This window comes from Siniperca chuatsi, linkage group LG2, assembly GCF_020085105.1.
Source record: "Siniperca chuatsi isolate FFG_IHB_CAS linkage group LG2, ASM2008510v1, whole genome shotgun sequence".
Lineage (NCBI taxonomy): Eukaryota > Metazoa > Chordata > Actinopteri > Centrarchiformes > Sinipercidae > Siniperca > Siniperca chuatsi.
The window spans coordinates 11593511-11612205 of NC_058043.1; the positions used below are offsets into that span (position 1 = coordinate 11593511).

General features: G+C 37.8%; 1 protein-coding gene across 1 annotated transcript in view; it reads left to right on the forward strand.

Moving 5' to 3' along the window:
• necab3 (N-terminal EF-hand calcium binding protein 3) overlaps window positions 1-18695 on the forward strand; it is a 37765-nt gene that overhangs the window by 13699 nt on the left and 5371 nt on the right. Inside the window, exons 3-10 of the mRNA XM_044210995.1 lie at window positions 2611-2719; window positions 4511-4536; window positions 6141-6238; window positions 7611-7747; window positions 10821-10942; window positions 12638-12717; window positions 14935-14988; window positions 18286-18398. Of these exons, the coding sequence (XP_044066930.1) occupies window positions 2611-2719; window positions 4511-4536; window positions 6141-6238; window positions 7611-7747; window positions 10821-10942; window positions 12638-12717; window positions 14935-14988; window positions 18286-18398 (739 nt within the window). The remainder of the gene's footprint in view (window positions 1-2610; window positions 2720-4510; window positions 4537-6140; window positions 6239-7610; window positions 7748-10820; window positions 10943-12637; window positions 12718-14934; window positions 14989-18285; window positions 18399-18695) is intronic.

An 18695-nucleotide genomic window follows, 5' to 3' on the forward strand; every position in this document is an offset into this window, starting at 1 on the left:
ATAGCTGGAATCTCTTTTAGATAGTTTAGTCATTTTCAAATTAGTCTTAATAACGTGCTTAAATTATAATGTTAATACAAACATTCACAATTTCACCAACCTCCTGTATTTTTATAGATGCACATAGTTGACCCCAAAATGTGTGTTTGCTCAGCATGAAGCACATACAAGAACAGGCGACAACATACGTAACCATGGTTCTCTGAGTGAAGGGACTATCTCTCCAACTTGAGGCTGCTCAGAGACTTGTGCCATCAAAATGATGACTGATGAGGGTTAGGCATACAGGCGCTTTCAAGTTTTGAGTATCTTAGGAGGTTGTCTTTTACAGTAATCCTCCCAGGCCCCTGGCCTCCATGGATCAGTCCCTTATATTACACTTTGTTTTTATGTCTGTAATAATGTAGGCCTACACTGTAACACATTTTCCCATAAAATTACAGTAAACTACTGGCAGCTGTAGTTGCCAGCATCCTACCATTATTTTATGGTGTCTCTACCGTAATTTACTTCAACAGTATCTTACTGTAAAATGCATTACAGTATTATACAGTAGAATGTGAGGTTTACAGTGTAATACTGTGGCTAGTCATGCCAGTAATATACTGTATTTCTACAGTGTTGCTGTTTTAATCTACATTAACAGTTTTTACCTGTATGTAGTACAGTAAACTACTGAATGAAGTATGAAGTTTTCTTCATATTTATATTAATAAACTACTGTAAATTGCAGACATATGCTGTAAATAACAATGTCTTTAATCTTAATGGTCCAGTATTGCGATCCAAAAATTACCTCAGTTTTACATTAAAAATGCATAACCCATAAAATACCTACTGTAGCACAAAAGAGGATGAGACAAGTGACAGCTTTAAGGAACTCAACATTTATTCAAAGGCAACATTGTACGACAAATTAACAGCATTTCATATCAAACGTTTTATTTTAACTCTAAAATATCTTCAAGCAAAATATGACACCAACCATTATCCTGAATAATGTAATAATATCCTGAGCTCCCAAATTTCATCATACATTACTGCTTTGCAAACTACTGTACAAAAACTTTGTTCAATGAAACAAAAACAATATAAAAGCACTATTAAACAGATTGCAAGTTAAGATGATTTGTAATGCCTTCAAATGTCCTTTTAATCGGCAGAGGGTTTGCATCCAGATGACTAGGCTCACAGCTCAGGGAGTGAGAGACTCTCCTTTTCCTTGGCTGGTCTTTTCCCCCTTCTCTTAAAAACAGCCTTAAAACAGCATGTAACACTTGTATGAGTAAACAAATGATATTGTTGAAATCATCTGTTATGTCCCAGCTTTTACCTTGGCAACAAACAGCAAATATCTTTGCAGTAACCTACAGCTTAGAAACACCCTTAGGTTGAGACAGATTTCTTACAAACCAAATAATCTTGCAATGCAATACACCCAATGGGTATTTTGGGGCTCAGTAGCCAAAATATCTACTATCCTGGTCATTTGCGGTTCGATCCCGGCTTCCCCCACACGTCGAAGTGTCCTTTGGCAAGACACTGAACCCCAAATTGTTCCCGAGGGCTGTTCCTTTGGTGTGTGGGTAAATGTGTTACTTTCTTGCAAATGATGAGCAGTTGGCACCTGCCATCAGTGTGTAAATGTGATATGTAGTTGAAGCGCTTTGAGTAGTCTGAAAAGACTAGAAAGGCGCTATATAAGTACAGTCCATTTACTATTTGAGTTGCCAAGTTTGGGAGATATCGGCCGTAGAGATGTCTGCATTTTTTTTTATTTTTATTTTTATATAATGGGACTATATGGCACTCGGCTTGTGGTGCTCAAAGAGCCAAAAAAATAAATAAATACAATTAAAAAACTGAAAAGCAATGTGTCTTTCCAGAAATTGTGACCCGGTTACTCAAGATAATCCACAGATTTGTTGTGAGCAGTTTCAACTATCTATGGCCATAATGGATTATTACATCATCAAAATTGTCAATATGCTACCTTACAGTTTTTAAATTGTACTGCATCTTCTTGTATGGAATGTTTTTTTTCCTAACATCAATCATGAATTATGATTTTTAACCTTTTAACCATGAATTATGGCTTTTAACTTATACCAAGAACTGATAGTACACAGCATTAATTTCTTACACACCTTACATTTTTATAATAAATGTAACATTGATATTTAGGTGCCTATATTTTTCACATTATCTCCCTATGCACAAATAAAACCGTTTTTAACACTGGCAGTGTGTAACCAGAGCAGCTAGGCTGCAGTGCATAGATTGTAACATCATTCTGCAATAGTGCTTAAATTTAAAATAAATTAACTACAATGTACATTCCTATCACATGCCGACTAACGTTACAGTAGCTAGCTACGCTAGCTTAGCTTAGCTAAAGATTAGCTCACCAAGACGTTGCAGAAACAGCAATGAACCCGCGGAACACACGTGCCTGGATCGCCTCGGTCACTGTGCTTGTCTGTTCTCTGTGTTGCTTGGTTTCACATACGAATTCATAAACTTTATATATTTTTTAGCTTCAACTGAGTATAGAATTTGGCTGTATTTCTACAGCAATTTGTTACAGTGTATACTTCCTCTGTGTTTCAGATGATGGCAAGCTGTCATTTGAAGAGTTCAATGCTTACTTTGCGGATGGGATCCTGACTACTGAGGAGTTACAGGAGCTTTTCTACTCCATAGATGGCCGACAAAATAAGTGAGTTTTTTTATTTGAAAAATATTGGCTCTGATTTTAATCTCTCAAAGTAAAAAATTATTAATGTTTAGTTGTTTTAAGCGCTACACTAAATTTCTTACAGCAGTGGGCCTTTTACAGTTAGAAAGAAGCAGAAAAGAGAGTGAATAGCAAATGCTTTGAGCTTAAAGGCACAGTTAATGTGGTTCTTTCAAGTCATCAGTTATAGGCTAAATGCCTCAAAGCTGGAGGGAGGTCTTCAGCTAAAAATGAGCCCTGCAACCAAACTCAAGCAGGCTGAATTAAAGTTTACCCCCTTCCTTTGGACATAAAATACTGTGGACTACACCAGCCTCTTCAAAACCTACTCCCCCGAAATTATAATCAAAGAAATCAGCCTGAGGGTAGCTGCTGAAATCACTGGTCTGCAGAGAATGTTTAACTCACTGCAGCCACATAGGAAATATCTTCCCTCTTGTGGTACATGTAATAGTTTTAAGTTTTAGCCTTTTTATAAAGCTTTATTGTTTTTGGCAGTTTAGGGATTTGTATTAATGAGACACTTTGCAACTTTTTTGCCCTCCACACTTCCTTATGTTGTACCAATACTTGAAGGCTGTCAAACCGTATGTATGTAAAATAATGAATTCACTGTGATTGTTAAGTCTGTGTTTGTCTCACAAGATGGCACTCACAAGTATAAACAAACCCACGCATACCCACTGTACCCAAGCACATTGAGATGCATTGAAGTTTTTAAATTGACTTTGTAAGACTTCTTTTTTTTGCAGTAGTGTGTGGCTACAGTAACAACGTTTATTTTGTGTTGTGTTGTCAGTTCTTCCATCACTGTGTGATTAATTGCTTTTGGACATGATGTTATGCTGGTACTGTCACTGATGTGACACACCAGCCCTCAGACCTAACCACGCTCCAAGCTTTGAGGCAGTTGGCATGAACTGAGCTCTCATGTCTAATTAAAGGGCGTTCATGTTTTGAATAACAATACTGTTAATTTTAATCACTGCTGAAACAAAAGCATTTCCAAAACCTGCGCAGGATTTGGTGAGGATGCTTAAAGTCACATAGCACAAAGAATATTCCCTCTCAGCTAAAAGATAAATAATCTCTTTGGTCATTGTTACGGTGGCCTGCAACAGAGATGTGTGGGAATTTATTGTCACTATCAAAATGGAAATGTACAACAGCGACTGAAAAAAGAAATGCAGTGTTGAGGTTTCTAATAACACAAGCCATTAACCGACTTTGCTTATGGTCTGCATCTGACAGTGAAAATGACCTGTACAATGCTATTAAAGTAACAGGGGAACTTTTCATATAATAATGGTACTGCATTAATCAAACTGTGATACTGAGAACAATGTAACCTCCAATGTAATAATTTCTGCCATGACTGGTTAACAAAGAAGTATTGATTCCCATGTTTTTACAACAGCAGAGTAAGTTAAAATGAAAGGGCACTACCACTACTGCATTAACATGCATTTCTAATCAGAAAAATACACTATATTCTTCATGTAGAATGACAAAGTACAGAACACTTCTAAGCAGAACAAATCTGTCATCTTGTGTTTCAGTTAACAATGAGGAACTATGCAGTGCGAACTTAGGTTTAGATTTTTATGGTTTTAACACTGGTGTCTTGTTTGTGTGTCTAACACTATAATATTCACACAGGTTGGAGCTACACAATTTATCTATTAGACATAAAGAGCAGCATGACTTTGAATTATCCTAATTAACTTTCACAATATTTTCCCCATTTATCTCCACTTGTGTTCTATCCTGCAGCAATCTGGACACTGACAAGCTATCGGGTTGGTGGAAAAGTGCTTTGTCTGATTTAATGCATCACAGTACACTAATTTCTGTAAAACTGCTGTCTTTAAAATTTGCCAACATCAGTGGTTGTTGTCTTATTTGTGCATCCATATTTTGTAAGTGAATAGTATCACAGAAAACTTTAAAACAGTAGTTTAACATTTTGGGAAATACGCTTATTTGCTTTCTTGCTAAGATTTAGATGAGAAGATTGATACCACTCTACTATCTGTCTATTAAATATGAAGCTACAATTAAATATGAAGCTACAGACGTTTAGCTTAGCTTAGCATAAAGACTGGAAACAGATGGAAACAGATAAGCATTGCAACGTGTTGTTTTTACACTTCACGTTTTGATTAAACACATGTTTAATCTATACAAAATAAATATGTTAATTTGTGAGCTTTAGGGTTATGCAAGAAATGGATTTTGTTATCTTTGGACAGAGCCAATCAGCTGTTTCCCCATTTCCAGACTTTGTGCTAAGCTAAGCTAACCGGCTGCTGGCGGTAGCTTCACATTTACCATACAGACATGAGAGAGGTATCACTCTTCTCAACTCTCCACAAGAGTAAATAAGCAGATTTTCCAAACTATTCCTTTAAATTGTTGATATTCTTTAGATTTATTTTTTGCTGAAAAAGCATTATAATACACTGCAACCAACACCACCACCACCATCCACCTGCAACACTGGTTTTAACCTGAAAAACCTGGCACAGATCTACTGACCTATTTTTTTATCGTCTTAAAAATGCATGCGTGTCAGATGGCCTATAAAGTGAAGAAATAGGGCAGAGACCTGTAAATACAAGTAGGACCCAGAATAACACTTCTGCATAATTTATTGAATGGGAATCATCTGACATCAAGAAAGCTGACTGTTTTCCATGACAGAATGTTTGGCTTATCTCAGATTTAGTTCACTGACTAATCGTTGCGTTGTCTTTTTTTCACCAAGTGTTTCTGAGTGGCATAAAATTCAAGTGGATAACTAAATTGAATTTAAATAAGAGGAGTGTAAAAGGTGCCGCCTGATCCATTAAACTTGGATCTGTGTGTCACATCAAGGCCACTCTTTGGTTATAGTAAAATTAGGTTTTTAATTAAGAACTAAGAACTAATCTGGTTTCTGGTGGTTTGAAGAACTTTCCCCACACATCCTTTTACTTTGATTTATTTAAATAAATCAGTTCTGTGAACTCCATCATTTGCCACATAAATATGAGCGTGTGTAGGAGTTCTTCTTTTAATTGGATTCTGTCATGGCAACATATAAGAGTTTGTCTCCAACTTTCAGGAGTCAAAATAAACTTTTGATTGTTCTCAACCCAACCAGCAGTGACTCTGGTTCTGCCCGAGGTTTCTGCCTCTTAAAGGAAGTTTTTCTTTGCCACTGTCGCCAAGTGCTTGCTCATGGTGGGATGTGTTAGGTCTCTGTAAATAATATTATAAAGAGTACGGTCTAGATCTGCTCTATAGGAAAAGGGCAATGAGGTAACTTCTGTTGTGAATTGGCACTAGATAAATAAAATTGAATTGAATTGAATTCTGACATTGCTATGATACTGACAGCTTGTTTCCTATTTTCTATTAGACTATTTTTCTCAGCACCTGGGGGAGTATCTCAATGTTCTTTCAGCTCTGGAGAGCCTGAATGTTGCCATTTTAAAAGCAATGGACAAAACTAAAGAGGTAAGTTTAGTTTTATGTGAATTTGTCTTAATTCAAGCTAATATAGTACACACACACACAAAGTCGGGGGTTTGTGCTACAAATATGCTTGGTTCAGTGCTGAGAGGAAATACTGTTATGCACAGATGGAGCCAATGCTGCAGGTCTCCCAAAACTGATGAGTTAACAAAAGAGGAATAAAGAACACGTCAGCCACACACATTTTCATTACTTACCATTATATAAAAGTATGCTTGATTTTAAAGGAATAGTCCAACATTGTGGAAATATGCTTTTTCACTTTCTTGCCAAGAGTTACATGAGAAGATTGATACCACTCTCATGTTTTTACAGTAAATACTGTATGAAGCTACAGTCAGGAGACGGTTAGCTTAACTTAGCACAAAGACTGGGAAAAGCGGGAAACAGCTAGACTCGCTCTCACTTGTTGTTACAAAAGCTAGTCTTAGCTAGTCTTATTACAAAAGTAACAAAATCCGCCTACTAAACTAGCTAATTCACATGTTTAATCCCTTCCTTCGTATGTAAGGGATTAAACAAACAAGATGATCTAACTCTCGGCAAGAAAGCAAATTAGCGTATTTCCCAAAATGTCGAACTACGCAAGAAACTATTCACTTGATATTCCAAATGTTTCACAAAAACCCCAGAGATCAATGTGCAACCATTTTGCACAGCCTAACATTTTGCTCCTCAGTCAATACATTATTTAACTGCAGTTGACAAGATATTTTAAAATCGCCTGAGGACTTTTTGAGAAAACAACCTCAAATCAGGGATTTGAATTGTAATAGAATAGAAAACAGCCATGCTTGTTCAATGACAAGAGGAGAGGAGATGTGTGCTGAATAATTATGCATCCTGTCTTAATTAGATCACCTTGCTCCTCTGTTCTGGTTCTTCTTTAAAGCTGTTGGAGTGGGGAAATCCATAGAGGATTGTGCAATCGCTAGTTAGCAGCTGTGGTCTGTCACGGAGTGCTCTGGACTGCTAATCCCATGATGCATTTTCAGTAGAGGCCACTTTTCGCTATAAGTTTTGACTGCACTGTTACTTCATGAGTGCAGTGAGTGAATAAGATTCCTTTGAAAATGTGTAATCACATTTGTGTTTGGGGAATCGAGCAATAATTATGTCTCCCATTAAAGTTCTTCCACCTTGGAATTTGGATATGCGGTACTGAATAATGTATGTGTTCAGATAATTAATTAGCCCATTTAATTGCAACTGTCACATGTGAAATGGATTGTAGTTGTTTTAGAGAACTTATAAAATCATCTCTCTTTCCATCTCTGAGATGCTCGTACTTTCTTGTTGCTTCTGTTTCTGGGATAGGTGCTTTAACCTCTTCTTCTGTGTGTCACTCTCTCAGGAGTACCAGGGTTCCAGTGTGTTGGGCCAGTTTGTCACCAGGTTCATGCTAAGAGAGACGTCCAGTCAGCTACTTTCTCTACAGAGGTCACTGCAGTGTGCCATGGAGGCTGTGGAAGAGCAGAGCAGCCCTGCCCCGTTAGTACTGCAATATGACACTGTCTGTATTGTCTGTGTTGCACAGATTTCAAGACACTATCTATACTATACTATGGCCTGGGACACTACTTACTTACCCTGATGAAGGCCCTGTGCCAAAATGCAATGGTGAAATAAAGAAGATTCTTCCAGTAAGTCAGCTGTTGTTGCCTTGGAGTATTTCCCAAGGGTTTTTTTTCATTCTTGGACAATACTCCGGCAGACCCTTCTGGCTGACAAGATTCTGCTTGGCTGGCAGGTCTCTGTTACAATCAGGACAATTACATTCAGTGCCAAAGCAGGAAGTAGTGCGATGTTCTTATAGTGCAACAAAAACTAAGGGTATCTCCAAAAAACAGTTAACTGTGGTTTCCTCTAACCATGGCGATCTTTCCATAACCTTCACCATGAACAAGGTATCTCTATAACATAACCAAGTGTTTTAGGTGCCTCAACTTAAACACACCAGAAAAAGTTCATATGGGTTGTTTTGAAATGCAATTTCCTGTTTGTTAGTGCAATTCAAAACAACCAAAATGTCATCTCATGGCATAAAGTTTACACTGCATGTCTGTCATTTTACTTTTTCAACTTTTACTTCATTTTATTTTTATAGTTTTCTACCTAGTAGAGCACATCTCGCCTGCAGGTTTGAGCGTGTAAGCTGCACAATGAAATGTTCTATTTTGTTGTTTAGATATGAGGACTTGTTGCACTCTATACAATATGAAAACAATTGACTTGGTAGAGGAAATGCCAGTAAGACACAACACAGTGTTCAGATACACAGAAACAATGCAGGTGAAGAATGACATCACACAAACTGGAGTGACATTTCCTCTGCCAAGTCTTGCTCTATGCTGTACTATACTGCTCTATATTATATTATAATATCCTTTGCTGGCCTGGGAAACATGTTTTTTGCAGGCTGAAATAAGGAGGGAAAGACTGAAGATCCCAAGCGAGTGGTGTGTTGTTAAATCAGGTTTTGGAAGGCTTCCTGCTGATGTCTGAGGACTGATGGAGACAACTGTCAATTTGTTGTACAGCTCACTTTATGATGTGTCTTTTAAGCAAATTCATCCATAGCTTTGCCAGACCACAATCAGCAAAGCAAAATACTATACTAAATATACTGTACTTTATTCTTCACACTATATTTTCAAAATTGCTATAGAAAAGAAGTCCTATAAGGCATTATTAGAACCACCTCTATGCTATTAAAAGTGAAAATGTTGCCAGTGAAGTCAGCATTGGTCTAAGCAGTAAGGAAATTCAACTAATCAGTTCTAACTTAGATGCATTTCTTTCAAGGTATGCCTTTCAGCACAAAGCTTTGAATCTGCTACATCCTCAAAGTCGTACAGTTGCGTCAATAACAGGCAGACTGCTTAAAATTCAAAGTTTCTGATAAAGAGCCCATCGCTTTCATTAAATGTAAATGGAGCTCATAAAATAAAAACAGATCTAAATTGCTGTCACCAAATTGGGATTTGGTGACCCACTGTGTATGAGTCACTGTGTAAAATGGTATCAGCTGATTGCTAACTTTTGCAATGAAAAACCTGTACTTTTCTCTATACACTGTAGTTCATCAAAGATCTCGGCATAGGCTCCCGCATTTCTTTGATGCATCACTTATTAAAGAAAGTCAATGCAAAGGATGCTCAAAGAAAAAACATCAAAGACATTTAATGAGAAGAAATCTATCTCACCAAAAGTCAATATCATGACAAACACTTTGATGGATACTTTCCGCGTTTCGTGGCTACCCAGTTTGGTAGCACAACTTGCAGCTGGGGCTGTCTGTTGCACTACGTGTGTCAGGGCTCAGCTTCTCTCCCCTCTGGGTGGCACACTGGTATTATTGGAAATAATGGAGTGGTTATAGCCAAGGTGAATTATTGAGAGGGGACTGGGGGAGGCAGAGGGGTAGCAGACGGAGAAAGGATAATAAGGGTGGCATTGAAATACAGAGCTAGTGAGTCATGGAGAAAAAGAAAGCAAAGAAAGATGAATACAAAAAGTAAATGAATGACAGAATGGTGCAGAAAAAGGAGATGGGGGTGTACAAAAGGACATGATGAGGAGCTTTTTAGCCACAAATAACTCTTTTAAGATTGTTCAAACAGGTATAGATTTTGGAAAGAGAAAAAGGGACTGTGTGAGTGTTGGGAGGGGCACAATTAGAGACATACTGAGTTGGCAACAAACAGCTTATTCCTCTCCCTCTGCTTTCCTGCAGTGGATTTATGGCTGTTGAACTGGCCTTTGGGCTCCAGGCTGCTCAGCATGAGAACCTCCTAGCAATGCACTCCCTCTGCACTGTCAGCGTGATGCTGCGCATACACACACACACACACACACACATACACACACTCGATAACATGCACACATAAAGACACAACAAAAGAAAGGAGAAAGAGGCACACACTAACAAGAAAAAACAGATCATGTAGACACACAGAGACAGAGAGGTGCACACACAGGTGAAATCAAAGTATGCACACACACACACACACACACACACAGGTTGTGAGTGTGTGTCTTAAGTGTCACACTCTCACAACCATACAGAGTGCTTGATGTCCTGTCCTTGACAGTCTGCATTTACAGACAGCAAACACTTTTCCATCTACGACAGAGCTGTGTGTGTGTGTCTATGAATATTTGAGAGTGTAAGTGCAAGGGTCCATCCTCCTTAACACCCAGCGTGTGGGTTAATAAGCACTGGTGTGTATCCAGCCCATCTCTAAGTGTTTTCACCTCTATTCTGGACACGCTGTTTGTCTCTGGTTCTTGTGTCTCTGCACATTGCCTGCAGTCTCTTTCTCAGACATTATCTCAGTTTCTTATTTAAATAAATTATCCAAACATCTCTCCCTGCTTTCCATGTCTTTCCCTTGTGCTCTTTCTCCCTGTCTTTTCTCTTTCCTCCTTAGTTTCATTCCCTGTGTGACTACCTGTCTGCCATATCTTCAATTTCCGTTTTATTTTTTTTCTCACACCCCTCTCACAGTTGCTGTCTTTCTGTCTGATCTTTGTTTCCCTGGGTCCACCGCTGTCATGGCAGGAGAGAGGTAAAGGCACCGGAGCTGACAGCAATACAGAGGAATGGCAGGCGGTGTGGTCGCAGGGTCCATAATAACCTGTGCATGTCTCCATCAGATCCTTGCACTGGCATCATGACCACCGGTAAGAGGCATAATACATTAAAACTGCTGAAAGAGAAAGCTGGTGTGTTTTAAATAATTTTCATTATTCAACAAATCTCATGAAATAAACATTCAACCCCCTTACAATTTAAACACTTTCGGTTGATTTAAGAAACATTAGCATGTTTACATTACATTGAGTGCTTAAAAGATAAGGTTGTGGATATTCTTTATTTTTTATAATTGTCAGTAGATACCATCAAAAGACCAAAACCAACAATGTATTATTTCATCTCTCAATATGTGTCACTTCCCTACTCTGTTTGTGGCTCTCAACCCCAAGCCCATTGGTTCCTACTGAAGATATAGTTGTTAAAAATGGGTCCCGAATATATATACTTACATTTTAAAAATGGCTAAATAATTTAATAAAACTGCTGGGAATTGTAGTTTTTAGCAAAATAGCACATTTGCTGCAGAGTAGAATTTATGGCAGCAGGATAGTTAATATGGGATTGACTCAAAATAAATCTGCACATTTTCATAATAATGCAGAAACATGTCACTCAGTGCAACGGTGTATCTCATTTATGTGTCCAACTGAAATTAAATTACATTTTTGTCTGCTACAGCTACATATCGGCTCTGTAAATCACTTTTCCTGTGTTTTCCTTTGAGAAAAAATCAGAAACCTAAAGGGAGAAAGTGATATTTTTTTGGTTTCATGATGGCGCCCCCTAGTTTTGCATTAATTCGACGGAATAACATTCCGGTATCTGTCTACCTATGGAGACCTTATTTCTGTACAGCCAATCAAATATTGCATAAAGCATTTGACATCAGTGTTCTATCATAGGCAGAACAGAAGGTCACACTGAGCTAGACAGCAGCAACACAACACAAGAGCCACAGACTCTGAACAACAACCCTCATTAGCTTTCTGTTCTATACAATGTCCTTGACCTGTAAATACATACAGCATTATGTCAAAGTCTGCTTGACCAAATTACACCATACCATAAATCAACATTGCAAATATTATTATAATTAGTTAAACATTCCCACCAAAGCATATCAATACTGAGATTTACTTCTTATTGTCAGCCATTGGGAGAATCGTGTTTAGTGGTGTACACATGGATGACTCCCATCACTGTCATTACTGGTATTGTGCATAATTAGAGCAGGTCGTAAGCTTTCTCCCGGTGGGCTTTTTTCACCTACAAAGATCATATTGACATTTTCTAGAGACAATGACTTTATGTTGAGCCTCATTTATTTCCCTCTTCACTAGTATTGATAGACTGAACATAAGAAATTGAGCCCGCAATGAAAAGGAATGAACCATGGCTCTCAAAAAACCTTATACAGTAATTGCCATATAGTTGAATGACTCGATATAGTTTCACTATTTTTTCCCAGAATCCTTCAAACATTTGATTTTTGAAAGTGGGAACAGATATATGTGAGATAGTTTTTTTTTTACCTTTTTTACTTTCTCCAAGGAAGCATTTTGACACAGGGCATAAAACCACTTCTGCATTGCCCTCTGTGTGTTTTTGCCCTTGTCAGATGATAGAAACCATCTGTCAAATCAATACTATAAACCACAGACTACTGTATGTACTACTGCTGCTATACTTGCTTAATTCCAGTTAGAAATATTATGCACAATGGAACTGGGACACAGATTTTTTTTGGTCATTCTGATGATTTAGTATTGTGTTGTCTCCAGGTGTGAGCATGGAAGATGGAGATAACTGGTGCTCTCAAATCAACAGGCTGCAGCAACTGCTGGATAAACTGGAGTGTCAGGTATGAAACAGCGCCTTCTGTATATTTTGAAGTGGAATACAATGTATTCATGAAAACAAACTGGATCTGAAAGGTAAAGCAAATATGAGCACAGAGCTTTAATATTTTGACCCTCTGGTCCTAGTCCTATAGATAAAATGAATGCATAACTTTGCCATGAATACAAATACAGTATGTGGCAGTCATCAACATTAAATGCATTAGCTTTGTTGAACAAGTAATGGAATCAATTTAATTGGAAAAAACTTTTTAAATAACTATTAACTATTAAACTATTAAATAACTTATGCAAAGAATATCCAAAATAGTAACGCCTAATGCATTAGTTTTTCAAACATTATTTTGTTTTCGGGCACATAATATTAAGCTATTAAGTACACAATTGGGCTACACAAACAGACTGTGTGTACCTCTATAGCAATACCTGTAAACCTGCCTGCGGGGCTACATTTATACAATTGCAAGATTACTTTTAACATGTGGATTTCCCTGGATTGGTTTGGTGTTGTGTTTTCATCATTATGTCCAGGGCACAGTGTCAGCTTGGTGCTTGATTGGGTTCAGCTGTGATGGAAAATGACAGACCTATTGTTTATTTTCTTTTGTCATCTAGGTCTTATAAGCCATCTATTATATTATATATTGTACATTTCTATTCAACTTTGCACTGACAGCATAATTCAGAGCAGATTTTTGTGTGTGTGTGATGATCAAAAAGAACAATGGGTGCACTCACAGCATGTAAAAAACTATGCTTTTCGAAAAGGGGTTCTGCAGATCTGTGTATCTGTCAAACAAAGCACAGTTACCTCTCTGCCTCTTATCCCTCATTCTGTATCCTATGACCCATTCTCACTACCACATCTCAAAGCCTTTCACGCTCTCCTGCCCCATCTTCTGCTCCATCTCATTTTCTCTCTGTCTGTTCTTTTCTTTATTAACTCCTGTTATTCCCATCTTTTGATGTTCATTCTTCCCCTCCTTTCAGTCACTCTCAAAGTATTTTTCTCTCTCTAGTCCTTGGTTTTGCTAACCCAGAGGGACTCAGAGTGCAATATCAAAGCAATTCATAACCTGCAGGATGTTCTGAGCGCAATATCCATCCCCACACCTCAACGCCACCACCATCACACACACCTTCTGTCCATCTCGCTCCCTTTCTCTGCTCTCTCAAATGCAACAGAATGAGTTTTCTGCCTCAAAGGTTCCCTGTGTACACACACACACACACACACACACACACACACACACACACACACACACACACAAGAACTACGACCTTTAAGACAGAAAGCTCATTTTGTGTTCCCAAATGTTCTGTATTTCATTATTCATAACATCATATCCTTATAGACTACATACTGTATATATCCTAGGGTTGCAAAAGAGGAAAACTATGTGTGGATAATTAGATGTTTTCCACTTGTTTTGAAGTACAATTTTAATCCACTCTCTCTAGTGTGGCTATGACTGACTTTATCTCATCATTCCGTTACTCTGCTCGTTTTAAGAAACGCAATTGCTTTATTGAATGACTGGATGTAACCTTTGTAGCCCTATAGGGAATTTGTCTTGCACAACAGTCTTTGAAAACATTAAATCACACACATAAAAACATCAGATATCATGTACTAGCAGAGCAAAAAAAACTACATTACAGTAACAGCTGTGATTCACATACTTAGTCCATTTACTTTGCTAGTTGACTATTTTTATGTACCCCATTTTTGCTTGCTGCCTGCAAATAGGTGCAATTTGCCCACAGGTGCAAATGACCGCGTGTAAATATGCTCAAGCCATCAGTACTCTGTATTTTATCATTATGTAACTACTGTGTAGGTATGATGAGGTGATGTTGGCTAAAAAAATAGCTGATGTTTTAGCATGCCATGCAGTTATGCAATTATGCAATGCAATAAAATTAAGTGAAATATGTATAAATGAAACTTACTAAAATGTTATAAATAAATTTGCAATGACTTTCAAAAGACAAAATCTGAAAATATTAAATTTGTTTACAATATATATTCAATGCATGTACTAATAAAAAGAAAACTAGTTATCAAGTTGCACAGAAGCATTTTGCTCTTCTTGATTACAGATGGGTTCAATGGTTCAATTATTTATGCCAATACCTCTGGCATCACTGATCTTTCTTACCCAGATGTTTAACAGAGCCAAGAGCTTCTTCTCATATTTGTTGCCTTCTTGTTTCAGGGTCCCAAGTTGGAGCCACTGAAAGAGGACACACTGGCCAGCACGTACAAGTCTGTAAGTCCGCACTGACACTAACAATTTTACCTGGAATACTGACCTGAGTAAAGAAGCACTGACTAAACATTTGACAATCACTGTTAACAGTTAGTTATTACTTAAGTGGTGCATAGATTATACACACTGTAAGTGCACAGTTAAAACATTATCTATGAAAGATAAATTAGTTAGCAATTAATAACTTACCACTCTGAAACGTCTTGCTCCAGTCTACATTATGAAGCTGGTTTGGATTGTTCTGCCTGTGTTTCAGTATCAGACTCGGCTGAAACTAAGCCATAGTTACTGGCTCCACCACTACCGAGTGGTGGAGGGAGAACACACAGAGGCCAGCATAATCTTCACCTGGTGTATGTTTTATTTGTAGTTTACATCACACAAACAAGCAGTTCAGGCTGGTTTTGGTGAGGTTGTGGAAAAAACTATATACAAAAATTAACAAACAAAAACAAACTTATAAAAACTTTTCCAAAGAACATAAGGAAATCTATCACTCAGCAAAAGAAAGGTTGGCAGCATGGCTGCTGGGCCCCTGCAGGGCAGCTAGCTGAATGAACTCCAACATCTAACACCCTGAGGAGCTTCTACCCCTAGCTTTTAAACGCAAAGCTCCTCCTACAGATAAACCAGTTATAATATTTCCATGTAAAAACAACAAACAATTTCTAATCATTATTCTAATTGCCCTAACATTGAAATATTAACAATCTAGGTTGTTTCGGGTATTTTAAAAAGACTATTCCCTGAAAGAACGAAAACCCTCCTCTGTACTCTACTCAACACAGTACAGTCGGAGTTCCCTTTGCTATAAAGCCCATTGGATGCTCTCTCTTTCTGTTTGGCAGTTTGGACCCATGACCAGCAGGTAATATGGATGGAGCTCATTAACAAATATTATGGTTAATTGAATTTAATATAACCAATAAATTAGTTTGAATGGAATGTACTAATAAATTAATTGAGAGGTTATTTTATTAGCAATGTGAATGATTACAGTACGCATACTGAAATGATCCGAAATTACTTTTGTTAGCAGGGAAGCATGTTGCAGCCACATGTGCTTACTATGCTAACATAACTCAGAGAATTGCAGAAACTAGTGTGTCTGGTCATTGTGCAACCTACTCTTATGGGGCACAGGTTAGCACCGTCACAGGAACTAGTTTGCAAAGGCTCGTGTCAGATTTTTTGTCTATATAAACCAAACTAACATTTTACAGACAACAATTGCTGATTATCAGGAACCAAACTCGGCTCTTTTTCAGTTAACATTCATTTTGCATATATCTACATAAAATACAAGGAGTGGACAAACATAGTTGAGTAGCACTCTGAAACTGTCTAAATAAGATTATTTTATTTAAAACATTTCACCAATGCTGGCATAATTCTTCTCTAACGACGTGTTTAACTTATGATTCTACTCTAAGTTACTCCTCTTTTTACTCTCCTCTGATTGTGTGCACCTCCAGTAGTTACAGTATGTTCCAAAAAGGTGACAAGATATTATTTAAACTCTTTTTCAGCTGCACTCAGCAATCGTTCTCTGTAGAAAATGTATTTTACTTACACAATTTGTTCACTGTCCTCATTTTAAATGTCAAGCAGCACATCTGTTTCCTCCTCAAAACAAATGATACCCATCCCATGTGTACCAGCAATTCTAATGTCTGTTTTTGGGGCACATGTATTCTCATTGTTGCCTGTTCCAGCTATGAGAATCAATATATGACAGCCTCAAGGTGAAAAATCGTAAAATGTGAAGTAGACAAGGGCCAGTTTATCTTCACAAGGCTCACCTTGAAACAAGGCTAAATTGTCTGCATTTGGGTCTTAGTATATTTGACGTGTTAACATATGGACTTAATAAATGACTGACTCATGATCCACTTGAGAGGTAGAAATGGTGTGAAAACACTCACAGACAGGTGAAAGTGTAACCTATTGTTATTTATAGCGGTAATAGTAAAGTAAATGTCTGATGTCGTGTTTCCATACTGGTTGAAAAAAGGACGATGGAAGAAAGATCAATGTTTCTCTTTCTCTGTTTCTTTTAGGATTTTAGAATAAGCCTTCCAAAATAAAATCCAGTAAAAAGCAAACTAAACTGAAACAGATGCACTCAGACTATCATTATGACAAAGAGCTGAGTGACAAGCAAAACTACACACAATTTGAATGCATAAATCCATGTCCCTTTTAAATGCTATGAGCATCATAAATTAAATTCCATCCTCCTCCATTGTACTGAGGTAGTGACAAAAATCTCATTGATATCTCAAAACAGTGCTTACAAAAGACGCCACAAGACAAGTTTTACTTTATACTGGTTGCAGTAGTGACTCACTCTTGCATTGAATTGTTGAGAGAGTAAAGAGGGCAGCAGGTTGATTGGTGCATTGGGAGACCGCATGCCAGGCAGAGGAGCTTAGTTCAAGCCCAGTTTCCCTGAGGAGGATGCTGAATCGCTGCCAGTTGCAGAGATGTTGCTCATTAGCTGGGCCCATCGATCGCCAAAGGGGAAAAAAGAATGTATATTATTTTAAAATGCCCTTTCTTTTCCTCTGTCAGGAGGCCCGTGGATTGATAGGGAAAGCAGGTGATTGAGAGACGCAAGTTTTATAAAACATTTCCATGGTACATTTAGTTGATAAGTTGTAGAAAGAGTGCGCTGTCATTACTTCACCAGTGAACTTCAAGGAGCAAATGTGAAAAATAACTTGCTACACTGACTTAATGTAAGTTAACATTTAGTTGAGAAGGAAAGGCCTACCAGTTGCTGTCATCAGTATATTATATAAAGAACTACTCTGAAAGACACTGATGAGGTATCATGGCAACACAGTTATTATAGTGCAGGTATAGTGTCAGCATTCTGTTAAGGAATCATGGCTTATATTTGAGGCGAAATCTCTGAAGTTTACTTTGATTACTTTACAACTAGTGCCTCTGTCTTACTTTGTGCAGCTGCTTCCACTCAGACTTTCAGCTACAGTGACAAACAAAACTGAACATACTGAAATACCATAACATTGATTATTCATATCTCATCTGTTGTTAGGCATAGATATGTACCCTTAGGAAGGTATAATCAGTTTCTCATCAAATGCTTCAAAAGTATCCATCTTGACAATATCTACACACACACCTGGACCTCGGGGGGTGACGTGAGCTTGATGCCTCCTCGCACGCACACACGCACACAGGACCATGTTGCTCTTCTGGGCAACCAGTTGTTTAATGTGTCATCTCATCTTGTTTCTCTCTCTCTGTCTGTTGTCTCGTTGCCAACAGAACATCCTGCTAGTTCAGAGGCAGATGTCGGTGACCGATGAAGATCTGGACAACTTCCAGAAAGTTCTGAAGGGCTATGTTGATGCCACCTCAGCCCACTCTGACAACCTGCAGTGAGTCTCTTGTTTCCAGGCAAAGCAATATATCTTTTAAATATTGTGTCAGGCTCTGCTGCTGAGGTAGCTTTTTGAATATCGAGGCATTGTTGAATCAAGGGTTTGAATTGTCAACTGTGCCAAAACTGATGTCTATGAGTACACTGGATGAAAAACTACTGTTTTGAAAATTTTCCATTGGCATTTTATCATCTATCACCCTTGAATATTAAAGCAGCTTTTATGTGACCCCAAACTATGAGCAGCTTGAATGAAAATGACCGTTTTAATAACAATTGAATATTTTCACAAAGT